The following is a 17,274-nucleotide window of genomic DNA, read 5'->3' as shown; positions in this document are numbered from 1 at the left end:
CTCACAGACAAAGTTGTAATTGCCACATGTGCCTTTAGAGTTGTTACCAATGCAGAATGTAAAATTTGTTAATCAAACTCTAGAACCTGACCTAATCCATTCCCTGGAATGATTTATTGCTATGCAGGAAGGGGTCATTTCAGCCAAGCACTTAATGCAACACGTAGAGCATTTCAGAGAAGGATGACGACATATGACAATGATTGTGAGTGCTGCAGTACCAAGTGCCACAGTGGCTCTGACTCTGGTGCGTGTAGCTTTTATTCTTTTGAGGTGGAGAGCCAGTCATCAGCATAAACCACCAATACTCCAGGTTTTAGTAGACTAGATCCATAGAGCATAAGAGAGAGTGAGAGTATAACTTTGTAGTGTGAATGCAGAGTAGGTGTAAATTTAGGATTAAGAGAAAAGGAAGCACTGGGACAAGCCATGAAGGTTTAAATTGCCAGAAGTGAAAACAAGTGCAAAAAGAAGACTTCTAAGCAAATAGCAACAAGCAGCTTAGTAAGAAAGATTTGATGCAGTATCTAACACGTCAGCAACTTGCTAGTTGTTTTGGGTATAAAATTTATTTGTAATTTGTACAAACAAGTAGTGTGATATGAAAATGGTGCGTCTTGTTCGTGTGTGTGTGTGTGTGTGTGTGTGTGTGTGTGTGTGTGTGTGTGTGTGTAAGGGGGGGGGGGGGGCGCTTGTAAAGTAGTATAACACAATATAGTTAGCCTTACTCAAATTCAAAAAAGCCATCGCATGTAGTAAAGGCAACTATTTAATATCGGAAGAATTTTTTAATTAATATTGTATTTAACTTTTCTTGCAATATAAGACACACAGATAAATAACATTTACACTACCAGAAAAAAACTTTAATAATGAATGTAAAGTACATTCTTTTTGAAGCATGCAGAAATTTTTTAGATCTTCACTAATTTGTCAGGTCCTTTCTCTCCTAAATTATTTCTTAATTTTGACCAAACAAGCCAGTAGGTGGAGAAGATCCTCTCAATGGATGCAGTGCTAGCAGGGCAAGAAAAGGGGCCTAATAAAGTAATTGTAAGAATGGGTTACATTTTGAATAAGTTAATAATAGGAATTTTAATTGAACTATCGTCAATGTGAAAAATAGAAAAAACAATAAAACCCACAAAAACTAAATTTGACCCACTGGGTTGGATTTTTTTTTTTTTTAATGCTCATGTTTATCTCAACTCTCACGTATGGCCATATTAGAGTAAATCTGAGCAGTGCATTGCCACAGCTATGAAAGCAGGCGAGCACGGGATGTTGTCACTGTAATAATTCAACAAGGCCAGTGCAGTGTTTTGATGTAGGTTAGCTTGTTGAAACAGTGAACTCAGCAGTACTGCATATACTAATGCAGCAAAGGGCAAGGCAGTTGTCCAAACTGACAGTGGCAGTGAATTTTTTGGATATGTGACTGATAGTGCTGCATATGCATGAATGAATGGTGCACTGCTATTGACAATAAGTACAAGTAATTTTTGTACTGGATTTATTCTTAGTCTTGCAGCCGAATTAGGGCGACAGGGTTTTGCCAAATGAGGATACCACGTGGACCTGCCAATAAAAAGTCACTGGTTTGAGGCCACAGATGGACAACAGCTCTATACACTAAGTCCCTCCCCACAATTAGTCCCAATTTGCAGTGGACTACACCAGGTCATCTCCAGTAGCATGGCTGACGACTGCTCAGAGTGCAGCAGGTATCCACACTAGGCATCTTCACATGGTAGGCATCCCCTACTGTGACTCAGCTGGGTGTCAGCCGGGGCCACACAGCATCGTCAAGAACATGCCACAAACGCTCGGGGCAAAAGCCGCATCAGTATTGTGTGGAATGTGAGCAGCCAGCACAGTGGAATTCAGTGGTCAGCTGGCCACTGATAGTCTATCGAGCAGCTGAGATGCCTCAATGTAAGAACTTGTTAGATTTGCAGCTGCCTTTCCCTGGAACCTCTCGGGCTCCCACCTCGCCTCCGTCGCCTGTTTGCACCGTGCTGGCTCGTAGCCACTCCACCCTGCACCAGGGAACACTGTAGTTAGCACACTGGATTCATATTCAGAAGGACCAGAATTCAAATCGACATCGAGCCATCCACATTTAGGGTTGTCATAGTCCCTCCCTCTCCCCCTCTGAAATAGATTTGCTGGGATTGTTCGTTACAGAAAAGCTTGTCCTATTTCCGTCCTCATTTTGATCGTATCTGTGCTTGTATTCTCTCTCTCTAATTACAATGAACGGTACATTGCAATCTATTATCTTCCTTTTCCTTTCTTTGTGGTTTTTGAGAAGGACAATGAGTGCTATTGCATCAGTTGTCACTTTGATTCCATACTAAACTGCAAGCACAAGGTTTCATTTCATATCAGTGTGATTCAAAGGAAGAATTACACAGTAATTAAATTTCCAGAGATGTCCATGAATTTTGCCTTTAAGCAGGCAAAATATCTGCGTGCCATCTTCTTCCAGGGCAATGATGTGGAGCACATTTGGTAATGCACAATTCATCAGTTGTCATTTATAGAGTCTACTTTTCACAAATTTTTAATCTTGAAAGTGGTTCTTCATGTCAGAAGCTGACACTGGCATTGACAGTCTGTCACACCCTTGCCATTCCAAAAGCAGTTGACCTGACCTTAAACATAATTTATGTTGGCATCTTCTATACTGTTGCTGTTTTCCCCAATCTGTAAGACATGGTGTATACGACCCGGGACAACCGGGAGATCCGGGAAAAACCCGGGAATTTGTTCATCCGGGAGAAAACCAGGAAAAACCAGGGAATTTTTTAGAATTCTGGAAATTTTTCGTTGTTTTAGTTTCCAGTTAAATTTGTGTAACTTTGACTGGTAAGAACCGATACTCTAACAAAGGATATTACTTTATCCCGCTACTCCAGAATAATACTGCAGCATTAAAACATGAACGAGAGAAAAAATTGAAAATAAAACTTAAATTGCAAAGGAAATGCGCCATATAAAATAACACATACAAGCGTCTGTCAACAGCAAAATGTGTTAAAGGCTGTAGGAAGACTATGCAATGCTTCATAACAACGAATTGCCTCCGATGAGTGGGATGTCACAACTGTTTAAATTAGATTCATTTAAGCAGTTACGAGCGGGCTCATGCACACGCGTATGAGTAATACCTTCTCCCGCTGTGCAAGCAGCAGTAGCAGCAACCAGCCACATGGGGTACCTGGAAAAATTTTACTGGCGCGCCCAAGCTGCCACATTCACGCGTGCGCAGCAGTCCTGGATCTAGTGGGGGGGGGGGGGGGGGGCAGCAAACAATTGTATCTGAACCGGGCAACAATTGCGGGGGGAGAGGGCAGATTCATATTCTTGAGGGGGAAAAACCTTCTTTTACAAAGCACCTAGCATCCAGCGCACGTCGGTCTGTCGATTGTTCATATGATTTTGAAATGCACCTCTGCTGGTTTTTGGACATTTTTGAACACATTCTAAGTTGATTTTTGAATGCGTGCATATTGTACGTGATATCTCTGCCAGGGGAATCCTCATCACATCTAGACATGAACTTTCCTCCAGACAAAACGGGACGGGGCTATACGAGCTGAGCGGAATAAAGCCGAACCGGTGAATGCCAACTGCTGCTTGTTTATGTGGTTGATTTGGTTTGCAAATGTTCAGCGTTGTTATAATTACTAGCGAAATCCATAGATTCAGATTACCAGAGTTGAAATAAATGACTAACAGGAATAACAGGTAAGAAAGATTATGTATTATCTTCTCGGTGTATCCAAGAAAGTGAATTTTGACGGAAAATTTTTGGCCACATCGCTACATTAGACAGGGCCAGTTGTAGTCACGAGCTAGCAGCTGCTTAAGTTCCATTCTGGGAGTAGTGCGGAAAATGCATTCTACGAACACATACAAACACCTAACCGGAGAATAATCGCTGGATAACTAAACCAGTGATTGTGGCAGGGTTAGTAAAGTTAAACGGAGAATGAGTTTTGATAGTAGTAGGAATGGTTACAGAGTTAGTGATGACAAGATTGTTTGTTAGTACGAGGAAGGAGAAGAAATGGGGACATCACACAAATTATGGAAGAATATGACGATTCCAAATTCATACAAAAATTTTATTCTACTACTTTTCGGTCTCGTGCATGAAACTGGAGCATATGAATGAAATTTGAAACTAGTTCCTAACATAAAGCTTTTTGATTGTAGTAGGAAAATAGATATTCTGTGTTGCTACTTCGTGAATTATATTGCTGTAATATAAAAATGATCATTATTGCCAAAACAGTCTTCCTTATTTGGTGTGTGTTACAATTGCTGCAGTACTGGAATGGCCTATTTCGTTTTATCCAGGAAACAGTGACAAAATAGATGTAGTTAGATTGAGAAACCACACCATTCTTGGGTACTATTTGTATTAACAGCTTTTTCAGTATTAGACAACATTTCGATTTATCATGTAGCAAAATGTTTGACAAACTTTGATGAGGTAATAGTTCTTTCGCAGAAAGGAAAGCACACCATGTAAAGGTGTAGCAAGATTAGAGAGCAAAATCACTAGAACCTAAGGATTGAAGAAATGTATACTGTCTTGCATGTCTCTTGTCTTTACTGGTTTTAGGTATCCTATATTTAATTTTATGTCACACAGAAGAGCAAGTTATTAGCTAATAGGTAATAGAGAGTCCTGATTTTGTGAAGAGTTCTTGTTCTCCTGGTTACAAATAATCCCATCCAGTATTAATTGCGTGTTTTTTAAAAATAAGAGGGGCAGAATGTCAAACCGGCTGACTGGGAGAAGAAGAGACACTACAGGAATTTTAATTTCCACAGTCCTGAAATAGTTTGATGGGATCCGATACAAAATATACACCTTTGAGTTACACAGAGCGAAATACAGTGATGTGTGGTATAAGAATGTTGTTTGAAGAGGTGTGGCACTGCACTTCGGCACACTTAAGACCAAATAACATCTCTTACATTTCCTCTCAGATATATGTTTTATGTATCAGACTCTTCAGAAAGATGTGCGCTACAAAATGAACTTTTTTGAAAAGTTTTTTTTTATTTTTTTATGTGTGCAGAGCAGTTTGAGCTATAGTGGAGGGTCTCCACGTGACACGTGTTTACGTTTAGTGATTTTTGTGTTTCCTCTTCATTTAATGCTCTCACGTCAAATGAAACCAAGACGGATTTCTGTGGTTGGGAGCTATCAAGTAAATTAAAATACATTCACATAATTATGGTAGGCTAAAATGTGTTACTAGTTTCAGAATTTATTTTATTTCCACCTTTCTGACAGTCAAGCATTGATCACCTTGCAGAACAGTGTAGTTATTTTTGTCAGTTTTCTAAAGAAATTTGGCTTTTATTAAGCTTTCCTGCTGAGGCAGTAAATTTATTCGACACGCAGTGTTTAATTCCACTCTGTTGGCTAGTTTCAACTGTTCACTGCATTTCAAGTGCACGATTCCATCTTCTAGCACATACGGAATTATGCCATAATAAAGATCCAAACATGAGATAATACAGTACTGGTACTCCAAGAAAATTTACATCCTGAAAACCACACTGAAAAGCTTAATATGAGGTTGAGGCCTACATCATTGGGACATGTGAATGTGCGCTTTAAGTCAAACTATGCTTTTTAGTATGGTTCACGAACTTCCGATGCTCTTGGTGTGTCCTCTGATGTCTTGTTTCTCTTATGACATAATGTAAGAAAGATCTTTTAATGTTTTACATGTACGAACATACGGGCTTCCTACGTCACCGAGCTGTGCAAGTGTGGTGACGCCTCTTATCTGGTGCTCTCTGGCAACTGCTGAAATGAATCTATTTTTAACAGGTCGCAGGAAAATATTGAGAATTGCAGTTCGAAAAGCGATATTTTCAAAGTAAATTTCCTTTTATGCAAAAGGAACTATGTGCAAGAATGTACAAAGAATTTCTTTAATTGCAGAGTGTTTGCTCTCATTTAAAAATCAACTCTTTGATGACGAGCCATTTAGAAGAATTTTGAGCCCAGAAGATCAGAGATTTATGTCGGTATTAAAAATTTTACTGGCGTATTTGTGTGATGTATCTTAAAGTGGAACATGCACTGAACAGATCAACATTATATGTGAAAGCTTAGCTTCTCCTGTAGCTTATTAATATTCGAGACAAATATTCTATGTGAAAGCTTTGCTTTTCTTGTAGCAACACTATGGATATTAACTTAAGCCATCAACTTTTCCTTTGGTGGAATTCGAATTTATACTTTCTTAATACAAAAATATGCAGCATACATGTTGCTGCCCATCAAAGATCTTCCCAGAACGTGTTTTTTCCCCCTGAGTTTCATTTTCTAAAGTGCTGAGAAATTCTATGCTGCTGTATAAAACCATATCCGTTCAAAGGATTGATAAGTTTTACAGTTCTGACGGAAAGTATAATGTCACTTAACAGGGAAAAAGTGTATTTTCACACGGGAGAAAATGTATTTTTCACCGGGAGATCCAGGAATTTTTTCTCCTTGTCCCCGTATACACCCTGTAAGAGATCTGTGTGTTCCATAATTGTTCTATTCCAATGTTATAAGACTTATTCCACTGTCTACAGTAGATACCCGGTGGAGAGTTTGCTGTGTGAATGCCATGACATGTATCAAAATGGTCATGTGCACTGATGTACATCCAGCACACATTGACACTGATATAAAGGAAAATTGGCTGCTCTTTTGGCTAGGCCATGTACAGGGTTATTACAAATGATTGAAGCGATTTCACAGCTCTACAATAACTTTATTATTTGAGATATTTTCACAATGCTTTGCACACACATACAAAAACTCAAAAAGTTTTTTTAGGCATTCACAAATGTTCGATATGTGCCCCTTTAGTGATTCGGCAGACATCAAGCCGATAATAAAGTTCCTCCCGCACTCGGCGCAGCATGTCCCCATGCACCTCTGCTGGTTTTTGAACATTTTTGAACACATTCTAAGTTGATTTTTGAATGTGTGCATAGTGTACGTGATATCTCTGCCCGGGGAATCCTCATCACATCTAGACATGAACTTTCCTCCAGACAAAACGGGACGGGGCTATTCGAGCTGAGCGGAATAAAGCCGAGTTCGAAAGCATCGTTGATGCGAGCTCGCAGTTCTGGCATGTTTCTTGGTAGAGGAGGTTTAAACACTGAATCTTTCACATAACTGCATAGAAAGAAATCACATGGGGTTAAGTTGGGAGAGCGTGGAGGCCATGACATGAATTGCTGATCATGATCTCCACCACGACCGATCCATCGGTTTTCCAATCTCCTGTTTAAGAAATGCCGAACATCATGATGGAAGTGCGGTGGAGCACCATCCTATGGTACGTTTAGCTCCCTGCTTGCTTTATTCGTCGACTTCCGCGGGCTACGCGTGAAACTTGCCCGCATGCCTTCAACCATTTCTTCGCTCACTGCAGGCCGACCCGTTGATTTCCCCTTATAGAGGCATCCAGAAGCTTTAAACTGCGCATACCATTGCCGAATGGAGTTAGCAGTTGGTCATTCTTTGTTGAACTTCATCCTGAAGTGTCGTTGCACTGTTATGACTGACTGATGTGAGTGCATTTCAAGCACGACATACGCTTTCTCGGCTCCTGTCGCCATTTTGTCTCACTGCGCTCTCGAGCGCTCTGGCGGCAGAAACCTGAAGTGCGGCTTCAGCCGAACAAAACTTTGAGTTTTTCTACGTATCTGCAGTGTGTCGTGACCATATGTCAATGAATGGAGCTACAGTGAATTTATGAAATCGCTTCAATCATTTGTAATAGCCCTGTACCTTTTGTAGCTCATACAGTATATTCTGTATATTGTGTCTTTTGTGATGTACGTAGATTGCTGGGCTTCGTTTAGAAGGAAGATATCAACTCAAACTAACATTTATTTGTCTTGTAAAGTAGTTTTTTCTGTCAGATTTATACCTTTTGTGTTTATATTTTGATATGTCTTACACATGAAGCTGTTCTCATCCTTATTGGTAACAGGTATAGTTAATTTGAAATAAATTTGTGATTGACTGGTCAGTGAGTCAAAATATGGGGAAGAGGCATCATACAATTGTTGTTCTTTGTTGCACTGCACATGCTTATTGTGATGCTGTCTCTAGAGAGCATGAGGATTTATAAGTGATACCATACTGCAAATTGTCTAGCATCGCTGCTGCTCCTTCATTGACTCACTTGTGAAACACAAAGCTGTTTCTGTCAAACAAAGTGTGCTACTTGCGTATCATTTCACCTCTGTTATGATCTCTTCAGATACTAGTGTCTCCGTTTTCTTGTAATGAAGACGAAATACAAATTGAAGCAAACCGTTCTCTTATTTTTGTACAGCAAGTAAATGAACGATCTCTCATCATCCATTTGCACTTTTTGTACATCATACACCTTTAATATACGTCCATGATTCTGCCTGAGATTTTGTATAATGCTTGTACGAGATTTGTCTTAGTGGATGGCGCGCTATTGTTTTCCAGCATTTGTATACAAGAATTCGTTTCCTGACGGATGCATCATTGTAGCACCTGGTTATTGAAATATATTGTTCTGCGTCAGTTTTGGGACAGAATGATCCATAAAGTGAAACAGCATGACTCTGTTATAATTATGCTAAATAGCTTACAAATTACTGACAGATTGCTACTTACCGTAACCATTGTGGCCCGAGATGCTGGAAATGGTGGCTGTGTGTGTGTGTGTGTGTGTGTGTGTGTGTGTGTGTGTGTTTTGCCTTTTACTTATGAAGCTGTGGCCAAAAGCTATGAGTGAGTGTCTTTTAATTGTGTTGTCTGCAACTTGTTGTTTCTTCTTCACAGTAAGTAGCGATCTGTCTTTTCCTACATTGCTGATATTCTTTTCTGGAGTTTCCACTGTTTGATTACAAATTACTGAATTGTTTAAGAATTACTATATTGACCAGAGTAAGATTTATGTTACTAGTTACATAAGCTCCCTCTTGTATGTCTATTTAACTTTTCAGACCTTTTCTTATTTCTACTAATGTTATGAGTGTACTACAGAATTCTGAAATATTTCTTTTAGGTGCTCCTGTGCGGTGGATCTGCGAAAATCCCAATAATTCAGCAATCTGTCTCAGAAATGTTTCCCAATTCAGAGTTATTATGTAGTGTAAATCCTGATGAACTGATTGCCCTGGGTGCTGCGAAGCATGGTAGTTATCTGAAAGAACCATTTGACCCAGGTTGTGATCATCTATCATATGATATCCCAGTTGTAACAAAATCAATTTTTATGAAGGTAAGGAACTCAGTTAGTGTAGTTCTGATTTAGTCCTATATCATCACATGGTCTCCTTGTGAAGATCAGCAGTTAGGAACTTCTTGAGTGGTTTTGAATGGTTGGTGTGCGTAAATACTTTTATTATTATTATTATTATTATTATTATTATTATTATTATTATTATTTGTAAATTATAGATTGCAGCAATCAGTCATTCTTTTTAAATTTTATTATACAGATCTAGATTTCGTGGGTGAAGCCCGATCAACAGGGACTTACATCCTTTGAGTGAAAATAACAGTGCATTGAGAATGGCTAGCTTCTAGCCGAAATGTAGATCTGCATAATAAAATTTAAAAAGGATGACCAATTGGTGCAGTCTATAATTTACAAGTTAATATAACAGTCCCTGAGTGCAACCGCTTTCCGAATGGAAGGTAACCTGATTATTATTATTATTATTATTATTATTATTATTATTATTATTATTATTATTATTATTATTTCCTGTGTTGGTGTCAGTTCAGATCATGTTAAGCTTTGTTGGCAGTGAGCTTCATTTTCTTCTTTTCTCAAAATTTCTTCATTCAGTTTCTTCCAATTTTGTTGTTATAAAAATTAATTTCCACACAGTTGTGGAAATTAAAATTAAACTCCAGTTAGCAGCAACATAGAGTGGTTGATATAATGCTTGCAGGCTTCTTCCTTGTTATACTTTCCGTTTCCTGATAACAGCTGTTTTTCAGATATTAGCATGCTTCACCAAAACCAGTTTCAGATTCAGAATAAGTTGTATAATTTAAATGAAAACTATGATCCATTGAACATAAACTGAATTTTAAAACTATTGCTTTGGTTCATCATGTAAAGAACATACTGAATTTTTTTCTTTAAGTCAGATAATTTCGAAAGCGTTACGGAGATGATAGATAAACTCCAGTGGAAGACTCTGCAAGAGAGACGCTCAGTAGCTCGGTACAGGCTTTTGTTGAAGTTTCGAGAACAAACCTTCACCAAGGAGTCAAAAAGTATATTGCTCCCTCCTACGTATATCTCACGAAGAGACCATGAGGATAAAATCAGAGAGATTAGAGCCCACACAGAGGCATGCTGACAATCTTTCTTTCCACGAACAATAAGAGACTGGAATGGCAGGGAGAACCCGATAGAGGTACTCAAGGTACCCCCCGCCACACACAATCAGGTGTCTTGCAGAGTATGGATGTAGATGTAGATATTACTATATAACTAATTCCTTGAATATAATAGAGGGAAACATTCCACGCGGGAAAAATATATTTAAAAACAAAGATGATGTGACTTACCAAACGAAAGCGCTGGCACGTCGATAGACACACAAACAAACACAAACATGCACACACAATTCTAGCTTTCGCAACCAGCGGTTGCTTCGTCAGGAAAGAGGGAAGGAGAGGGAAAGACGAAAGGATGTGGGTTTTAAGGGAGAGGGTAAGGAGTCATTCCAATCCCAGGAGCGGAAAGACTTACCTTAGGGGGGAAAAAGGACAGGCACACACTCTCGCTCGCGCGCGCGCACACACACACACACATCCATCCACACATACACAGTCACAAAACTGTGTGACTGTGTATGTGCGGGCGGATATGTGTGTGTGTGCGAGGGAAACAAAACTGCAAGGAATACAGGAAACCAGATGGATAGCCAGGTCGACGTAAATAAGATAATCGAGGAAGGGGGAGGAGGTGGCAGCGGGGAAGGAGAGAAGGCAGTGAAAGGACACGGGGAAGGAAATGCAGCCCAGGAAGGAAGAATGGTCTGCAATAACTTGGGGCCCTGTGAGCACCATGCACAAACTCACGGAAGAATTCTGAGCCCCCTGGGGCATGTTCGTTGAAATGTGCAGGGGCAGTGGGTTACCAAATAATGAGGCCAGGATGATTATGGGACTGTATGATGTGTTTTCAAGATGACTCATCTGCAACTATTGCTTGGTAGTCATACTGACATAAAGGATTGTCCTGCGTTTGGAGCAGAGTAATGGCTGCTTTCACAAGTTGCCTGGCTTCTGATGGGGTAGGAAATGCCTGTGACAGGACTGGAGGAGGTGGTGCAGGGTGGATGGATTGGGCAGGTTTTGCAGCTTTGTCTGCTACACGGATATAATCCCTGTGTCAAGTGGTTGGGAGTGGCATAGGGATGGACTAGCATGTTGTGTAGGGTGGATAGGTGACAGAACACTACTTTAGGAGGGGTAGGAAAGATCTCGAATAGAATGTCCCTCATTTCAGCGTAGGATGAGGGATAATCAAAGCTCCGGGGAAAGGTATATTTCAGTTGTTCCAGTCCAAGGTGATACTGGGTGACAAAGGGGGCGGTTCTTTGTAACTGATTTTTGGGGTGGTGGAAGGATTGAGGGTGTGTGAGGATATGGCACAGGAAATCTGTTCATTGACTACGTTCAGTGGGGTGGGGCTGGGGTTGAAACTTATCTACATTCCTTCACAACCTTAACGCCTTTTCCTCACCTATGTTTCACCTGGTCCTTCTCTACCAAACGTGTACCCTTCCTGCATGCTGACATCCACCTCTCTGATGGCTCCATCCACACTTCTGTCCACATTAAACTGACTAACCACCAACGATACCTGTATTTCAACAGCTGTTATCCCTTCCACAAGAAAAAATCCCTCGCATGCTGCATAGCCACCCAAGGATGACATATCTGCAGTGGTGAGAACCCCCTTGCTCAACATGCTGAAGCCTTCACAAAAGTTTTCACAGACACATGATACAACCCCCATCCCCAAACCTAGTCCACAAACATATTTACTGTGCCATTGCCTCACACATCCCCAATCCTACCACAATCCCTACAAGTCAGTTACGAACCAGTACTTCCCTTGTGAACCTGCATCACCCTGGTTGGAACAATGGAACCAAATCCATCGCCAGGGCTATGATTATCTCATCCTGCTCTGAAATGAGGGACATCCTACCAGAGATCCTTCCCATCCCTCCTAAAGTGGTGTTCTGTCGCTCACCCAAACTACAGAACGGCCTAGCCCATCCCTATGCCAACCCTAACTCCCAACCCCATGACACAGGGATTATATCCCTGTGGCAGAGCAAGGCCCAATCCAAGCACCCAGCATGTTCTACCCCCATCACAACCACTGCATCTGCCGCAAAACAGCATTGCCACCATTAGTCTATTTTGTGTGTGTGTGTGTGTGTGTGTGTGTGTGTGTGTGTTTTATACTCTAACTCTTCAATGGATAACTACAAAAGTCTGCAAGTGTTCTTTCTTTTGTCTGTGCCTGTCAACATCCCAACACTTCTGCTTTTCATCGAGTGGTCTTTAATCCTAAAGTTTAAGTTCTTTATGTGATGTAAATTTCAACAATTCCATTTCAACTAGTTTTCCACTGTAATTATTAGCTTTTTACCTCCTGACATGAAATACCCTTGTTTATGACAATGTGAACTTAAGTTTTCTTCTTGAAATATAAAAATGGATTGTTATCACATCAAGGAATTAGTTATATTTAAAAACAAAGATGATGTGACTTACCAAACGAAAGCGCTGGCACGTCGATAGACACACAAACATACACAAACATGCACACAAAATTCTAGCTTTCGCAACCAGCAGTTGCTTCGTCAGGAAAGCAACAGACACCACACAGATCCCACAGCTGTGAACTCTATATGTAATTGGAAGGGGACATTAAGTGGAATCGGCGGCATCGAGCGAAAATGTGTACTGGATCGGTATTTGAGCCCGGGATCTCCTGCTTACTAGGGAGGTGCGATAACTGTTGCGGCATCCGGGACACAGCATTATCGCAACTGCATGAACTACTTTGGTACGTCTCACGGCCATTCCACACTCCCGCCAAGTGGTACCTATCTGCAGTCCCTGTCAATTATATTCCCGTCGCTACTCAGTTTCCCACAGGAGGTCGGATGTATTTCGTGCATTCACACTGAAGAAAGTGGATCCATTGCCCATCCAGACTTACGTGAATGCATAGTGTTTGTTCCTTCAAAAGAACACACACCACGTAGCTACTGCAACTGTGAACACTATTTGTAAATGGAAGGGCAGTCACTGCTGTCAGCTACACAGGGACATTAAGATGATTCCACTTAATGTCCCACTGCAGCTGACTGCAGTTATCCTCCTTCCATTTACATCTAAATTTTCTGTTTGTAGTGTGAGCCATTTGGGAAAGAACTCCCTCCTTAGTGTCTATGGCGTGGATTCCTCTGCCCACTTCCCTCCTCTCTTCCCTCCCTGCCGTAGCCCCCCTCCACTTCGATCACCAGCACGTCTAGCCAGCGCGTGTGGTGGGACTGTTATGTACCCATCTGACTGACCCCCTTGACAACACAGGACACACTTCTGATGCCTGAGCTGTTGCCTCATATGTGCCTAGGAGTGGTTGCTTGTTATTCTGGAGAATCAGAACTCACTGCTATGGCCACCATACCAGATGCTTCTTGTTATGGCTGGGTGGCATCCATGGGGAGAGCCCCTGATCGAAGTGAGTGGTATCGAGGTGAATACTTTGCACAAGAGGCATATCGAGCTCCAAAAACCTGGCCGTTCTCCTATGGCCGTCTCTTAAAGTGGTAATGTATCATTGAATGCTGCTTCTTATGATTCTGCCACCTTCCCTTCCCTGGCCACACCCTGGGAGGAGGTCCAGGCTCGCCGGCTTGGACTGAAACACCTTCCCTGCTACTGGGTCTGCACTAGGATGGACAGGGACACATTCACCCCCACAAATCCGCTATTTTTTGTGGAAAATGCAGTTGGGTTCCCTGTCGATCAAAGGTTCTTCTTCCACCCAATCTTTAGCTATTCTTGCTTGTGATCATCTTGGCAATGTCCCGCTGTCTGTTACACGTCACTAGTCTCTGAATATGGTCCAGGGAGTCATTTTCCATAGGGGCCTCATCCTTCAAACTGATGAGGAACTGCAGGCTAATCTGGAACAATGGTGTGTTCATTTTGTTTAACATGTGCAGAAAGCTCGTAAAAATGCCCACACCAATATTGCCACCTTTATTCTGGCTTTTTGGGGAGATACCCTCTCAACAGGTCAAGGTTATGTGAGATTGGTGTGACATGAGCCTGTATGGCCTGCCACCCACGAGTTGCTTTTGGTTCTTGGGTTTCAGGCACATGCCTTCCCAATGTACAGCAGACCCTCTATGTGGTGGCTGTGGCCACCCACTTCATGGGGGGAGCCCCTGTGTTCTGCTACCCGTGTCTGTAAATTGTCATGACCATCACACTTCGTGCTCACTAGATTGCCCAGCTTACAAGAAAGAAAGGAAGATACAAGACTATAAGTTCCTGGATCCACGATGTGTTGATGTCTTCAACTTTTGCCTCTATTATATCCTTTCGCCCTCTTATGTCTCTCTTATCAGAGTCCTGCCCCCTCTGCTTGGCCCCTCCCCTGTGGTTCTCACACTCTGCCTTCTGGATGCCACTCCACCTCCTCGGTCATAGAAGTGCCTCCCTTTTCAGCACCCAAGAGTGACAGGTGTCCCTCCCGTGACCCCTCCTATCAGCATCAGCTACCACAACTCGGCTACAGGGCATACAGTCTGTGTTCCCCAAGGTTGCCTCCTCTTTCTCAGTTCTGGATCTTTCAAATCATGCTCTCCCTCTGTGCTCTGCCCTCCTCAACCTATGAAAGAGAAGAAGAGAAAACACAAATACCAGGACAAGGCCCCCTCCTACAATGTCTCCTGTAGGTGTCATCTCCCCCGCTCACAACCTGAGTCTGACATCTAATTTATGTGACGTGACTGGCTCCAGCCCATTCAACTCCCATTTCGATACCCGCTCAGTGAGGAACTGTAACGAATACTACCTTCACCTCCCAGAGTTGCACTCCCGTATTGCCTTTCACTCGTCAGCTTGTGTTGTTCTTGAGGAATCTCATTTTACTAATGCTCACTCACTGTCCCTTACTGAGTTCTGTGCTTTCTGTCAGAACCAGGTTGGCCCATTGAGGGCTTCTGAGGGTGTCTGCATGTTGGTCTGTATGGATATTGTTAGTACATGGGTCTCATTCATACCACATTGGAAGCGGTTGCCGTTTGGGTCCACTTGGACTCTGCCATCACAGTTTGCAATCTCTATCTCGCTCCCTGCCAGGCCACCTATATCTGCTGCCCTAAATGCTCTCCGGCAACTCACCCCTCCCTTCCTCCTCCTTGGGATTTTAGTGCCTATCACCCCTTGTGGGGCAGTGCTTCTTCATCTAGTCAGGGGTTCCTCCTCGACCAGTTTCTTGCAGACCATGACCTGTGTCATCTTCATGATGGTTCCCCTACTCTTTTAGTGCTGCATGTGGCACCTCTGCCACTGATTTCCTCTCTTCCCCTCTCCTCCTTCGTTCCTGGTCGCCACATGATGACCTCTGTGTAGTGACCTTTTCCTGTTGGTTCTCTCATTCCCTCCCCAACTCCTGATGACCAGGTTTCCCTGCTGAGATTTCTGTCATTGTCCTCTGTATACCTCTCGTGTCGTGTTTCCACCTTCTTTGTCAGGTTGTCGTCCGTGATGTGTCAGATGAGAGAGTCTGTGCTGCGGGCATTGCTGTTCCCACTTGATGGGCACCAGTCACCATTGGCCAGTTCCATGGCAGAGCATGACTATTACCACCACTGTTTGCAATTGTTGTAGCACCTTGCAGCATCTGAAGCGGCACCTGTCCTCCGTATTACCTTTGCGCCAAAGCCCGTTACTTACACAACCCGAGCAAACGGGTGTTTTGGGAATGCTCTCTGTACCCTCTGTGTTCTTCTGGCTCTTCATCGTGGGTGTGGGCTACACACCGCACCCTTCAAGGTTATCAGTGGCAGCCTTCCATTCCGTCCTTGCCCTTAAAGTTGGCCTTTCTACAGATCCATCATATTTAGCTCTGAGGCATTTTCTCCTCTCAGTGGAGAGACTATTGAGGTTTCTGTCCTTAAGCCTAGCAAGGATATATCATCCCTTGATAGTTACCGGCCCAGCAGTCTGACCAGTGTTCCCTGCAAGTCACTAGAATGGATGGTGGCTCGTCAGCTCAATTGGGTCCTTGAATCTTGGAACATTTTATCTCCCCACCAGTGCTAGTTTTGGGAGAGATGGTCTCATCTGCTTCGATTGGAAGCCACAGTTCTGGAGGCCTTTTCTGAGTGCCTTCATCTTGTTGCAGTTTTCTTCAATCTTTATAAGGCCTCTGACACGGGTTGGAGCCATCACATCATCCTCACTCTCCATGAGTGGGATCTTTGGGCCTCCCTCCTGATTTTTATTCGTTAGTTCCTGTCCCACTGGTCATTCAGAGTCCGTGTTGACACTGTTCTCAGCTCTCTGCGGACTCAGGAGAATGGCATTCCACTGGTGTCAATATAAGGTGTCTTTCTTGTAATTGCTATTAATGGACTTGTGGCTTCTGCCAGACCATTGCTCACCCCTGCTCTTCATGTGGATGTTTTCTGTATTTGGGCTAACTCCCACTCAGTGGCCTCTGCAGAATGACAGTTGCTGGGGGCCATCCAGCGTGCTTTCATATGGACACACCTACATGGTTTTCAATTATCTCTCCTTAAGTCAAGGGTGGTGCATTCCTGTCATCCTACTATGGTCCGTCGTGATTCAGAACTCTACATCGATGTACAACACCTGACCATGGTCCCCTAGTTCCATTTCTTGAGTCTTCTTTTCGATAACGAGCTTACTTGGTTGCCCCATAGTCATCATCTGAAGGTTGGCTCTTTTCGTAAACTCAATGTTCTTCGCTTACTTGCCCATGCCTTTTGTGGCTTTGATTGTTTTATCCTTCTCCGCCTTTACTAGGCATTAGTTCTGTCTTGTCAGGACTATGGTTGTCAAGCTTACGGATCAACTGCCCCTTCCATGGTGCTCCACTTGGACCCGGTTCACTGCCGTGGTATCCATTTAGCCACTGGTGTCTTTCGCATTAGCTC

General features: G+C 42.6%; 1 protein-coding gene across 3 annotated transcripts in view; it reads left to right on the top strand.

Annotated features, from left to right (window-relative positions):
• LOC124721831 (heat shock 70 kDa protein 14-like) overlaps positions 1-17,274 on the top strand; it is a 207,800-nt gene that overhangs the window by 169,029 nt on the left and 21,497 nt on the right. For all 3 annotated transcript variants that reach the window (XM_047246958.1, XM_047246957.1, XM_047246956.1), the window contains one exon: positions 9,093-9,308. In XM_047246958.1, the coding sequence (XP_047102914.1) occupies positions 9,093-9,308 (216 nt within the window). The remainder of the gene's footprint in view (positions 1-9,092; positions 9,309-17,274) is intronic.

Source organism: Schistocerca piceifrons, chromosome X, assembly GCF_021461385.2.
Source record: "Schistocerca piceifrons isolate TAMUIC-IGC-003096 chromosome X, iqSchPice1.1, whole genome shotgun sequence".
Taxonomy (NCBI): Eukaryota; Metazoa; Arthropoda; class Insecta; order Orthoptera; family Acrididae; genus Schistocerca; species Schistocerca piceifrons.
The sequence above is the reverse complement of the archived record's forward strand: the minus strand, read 5'-3'. Positions and strand labels throughout refer to the sequence as shown.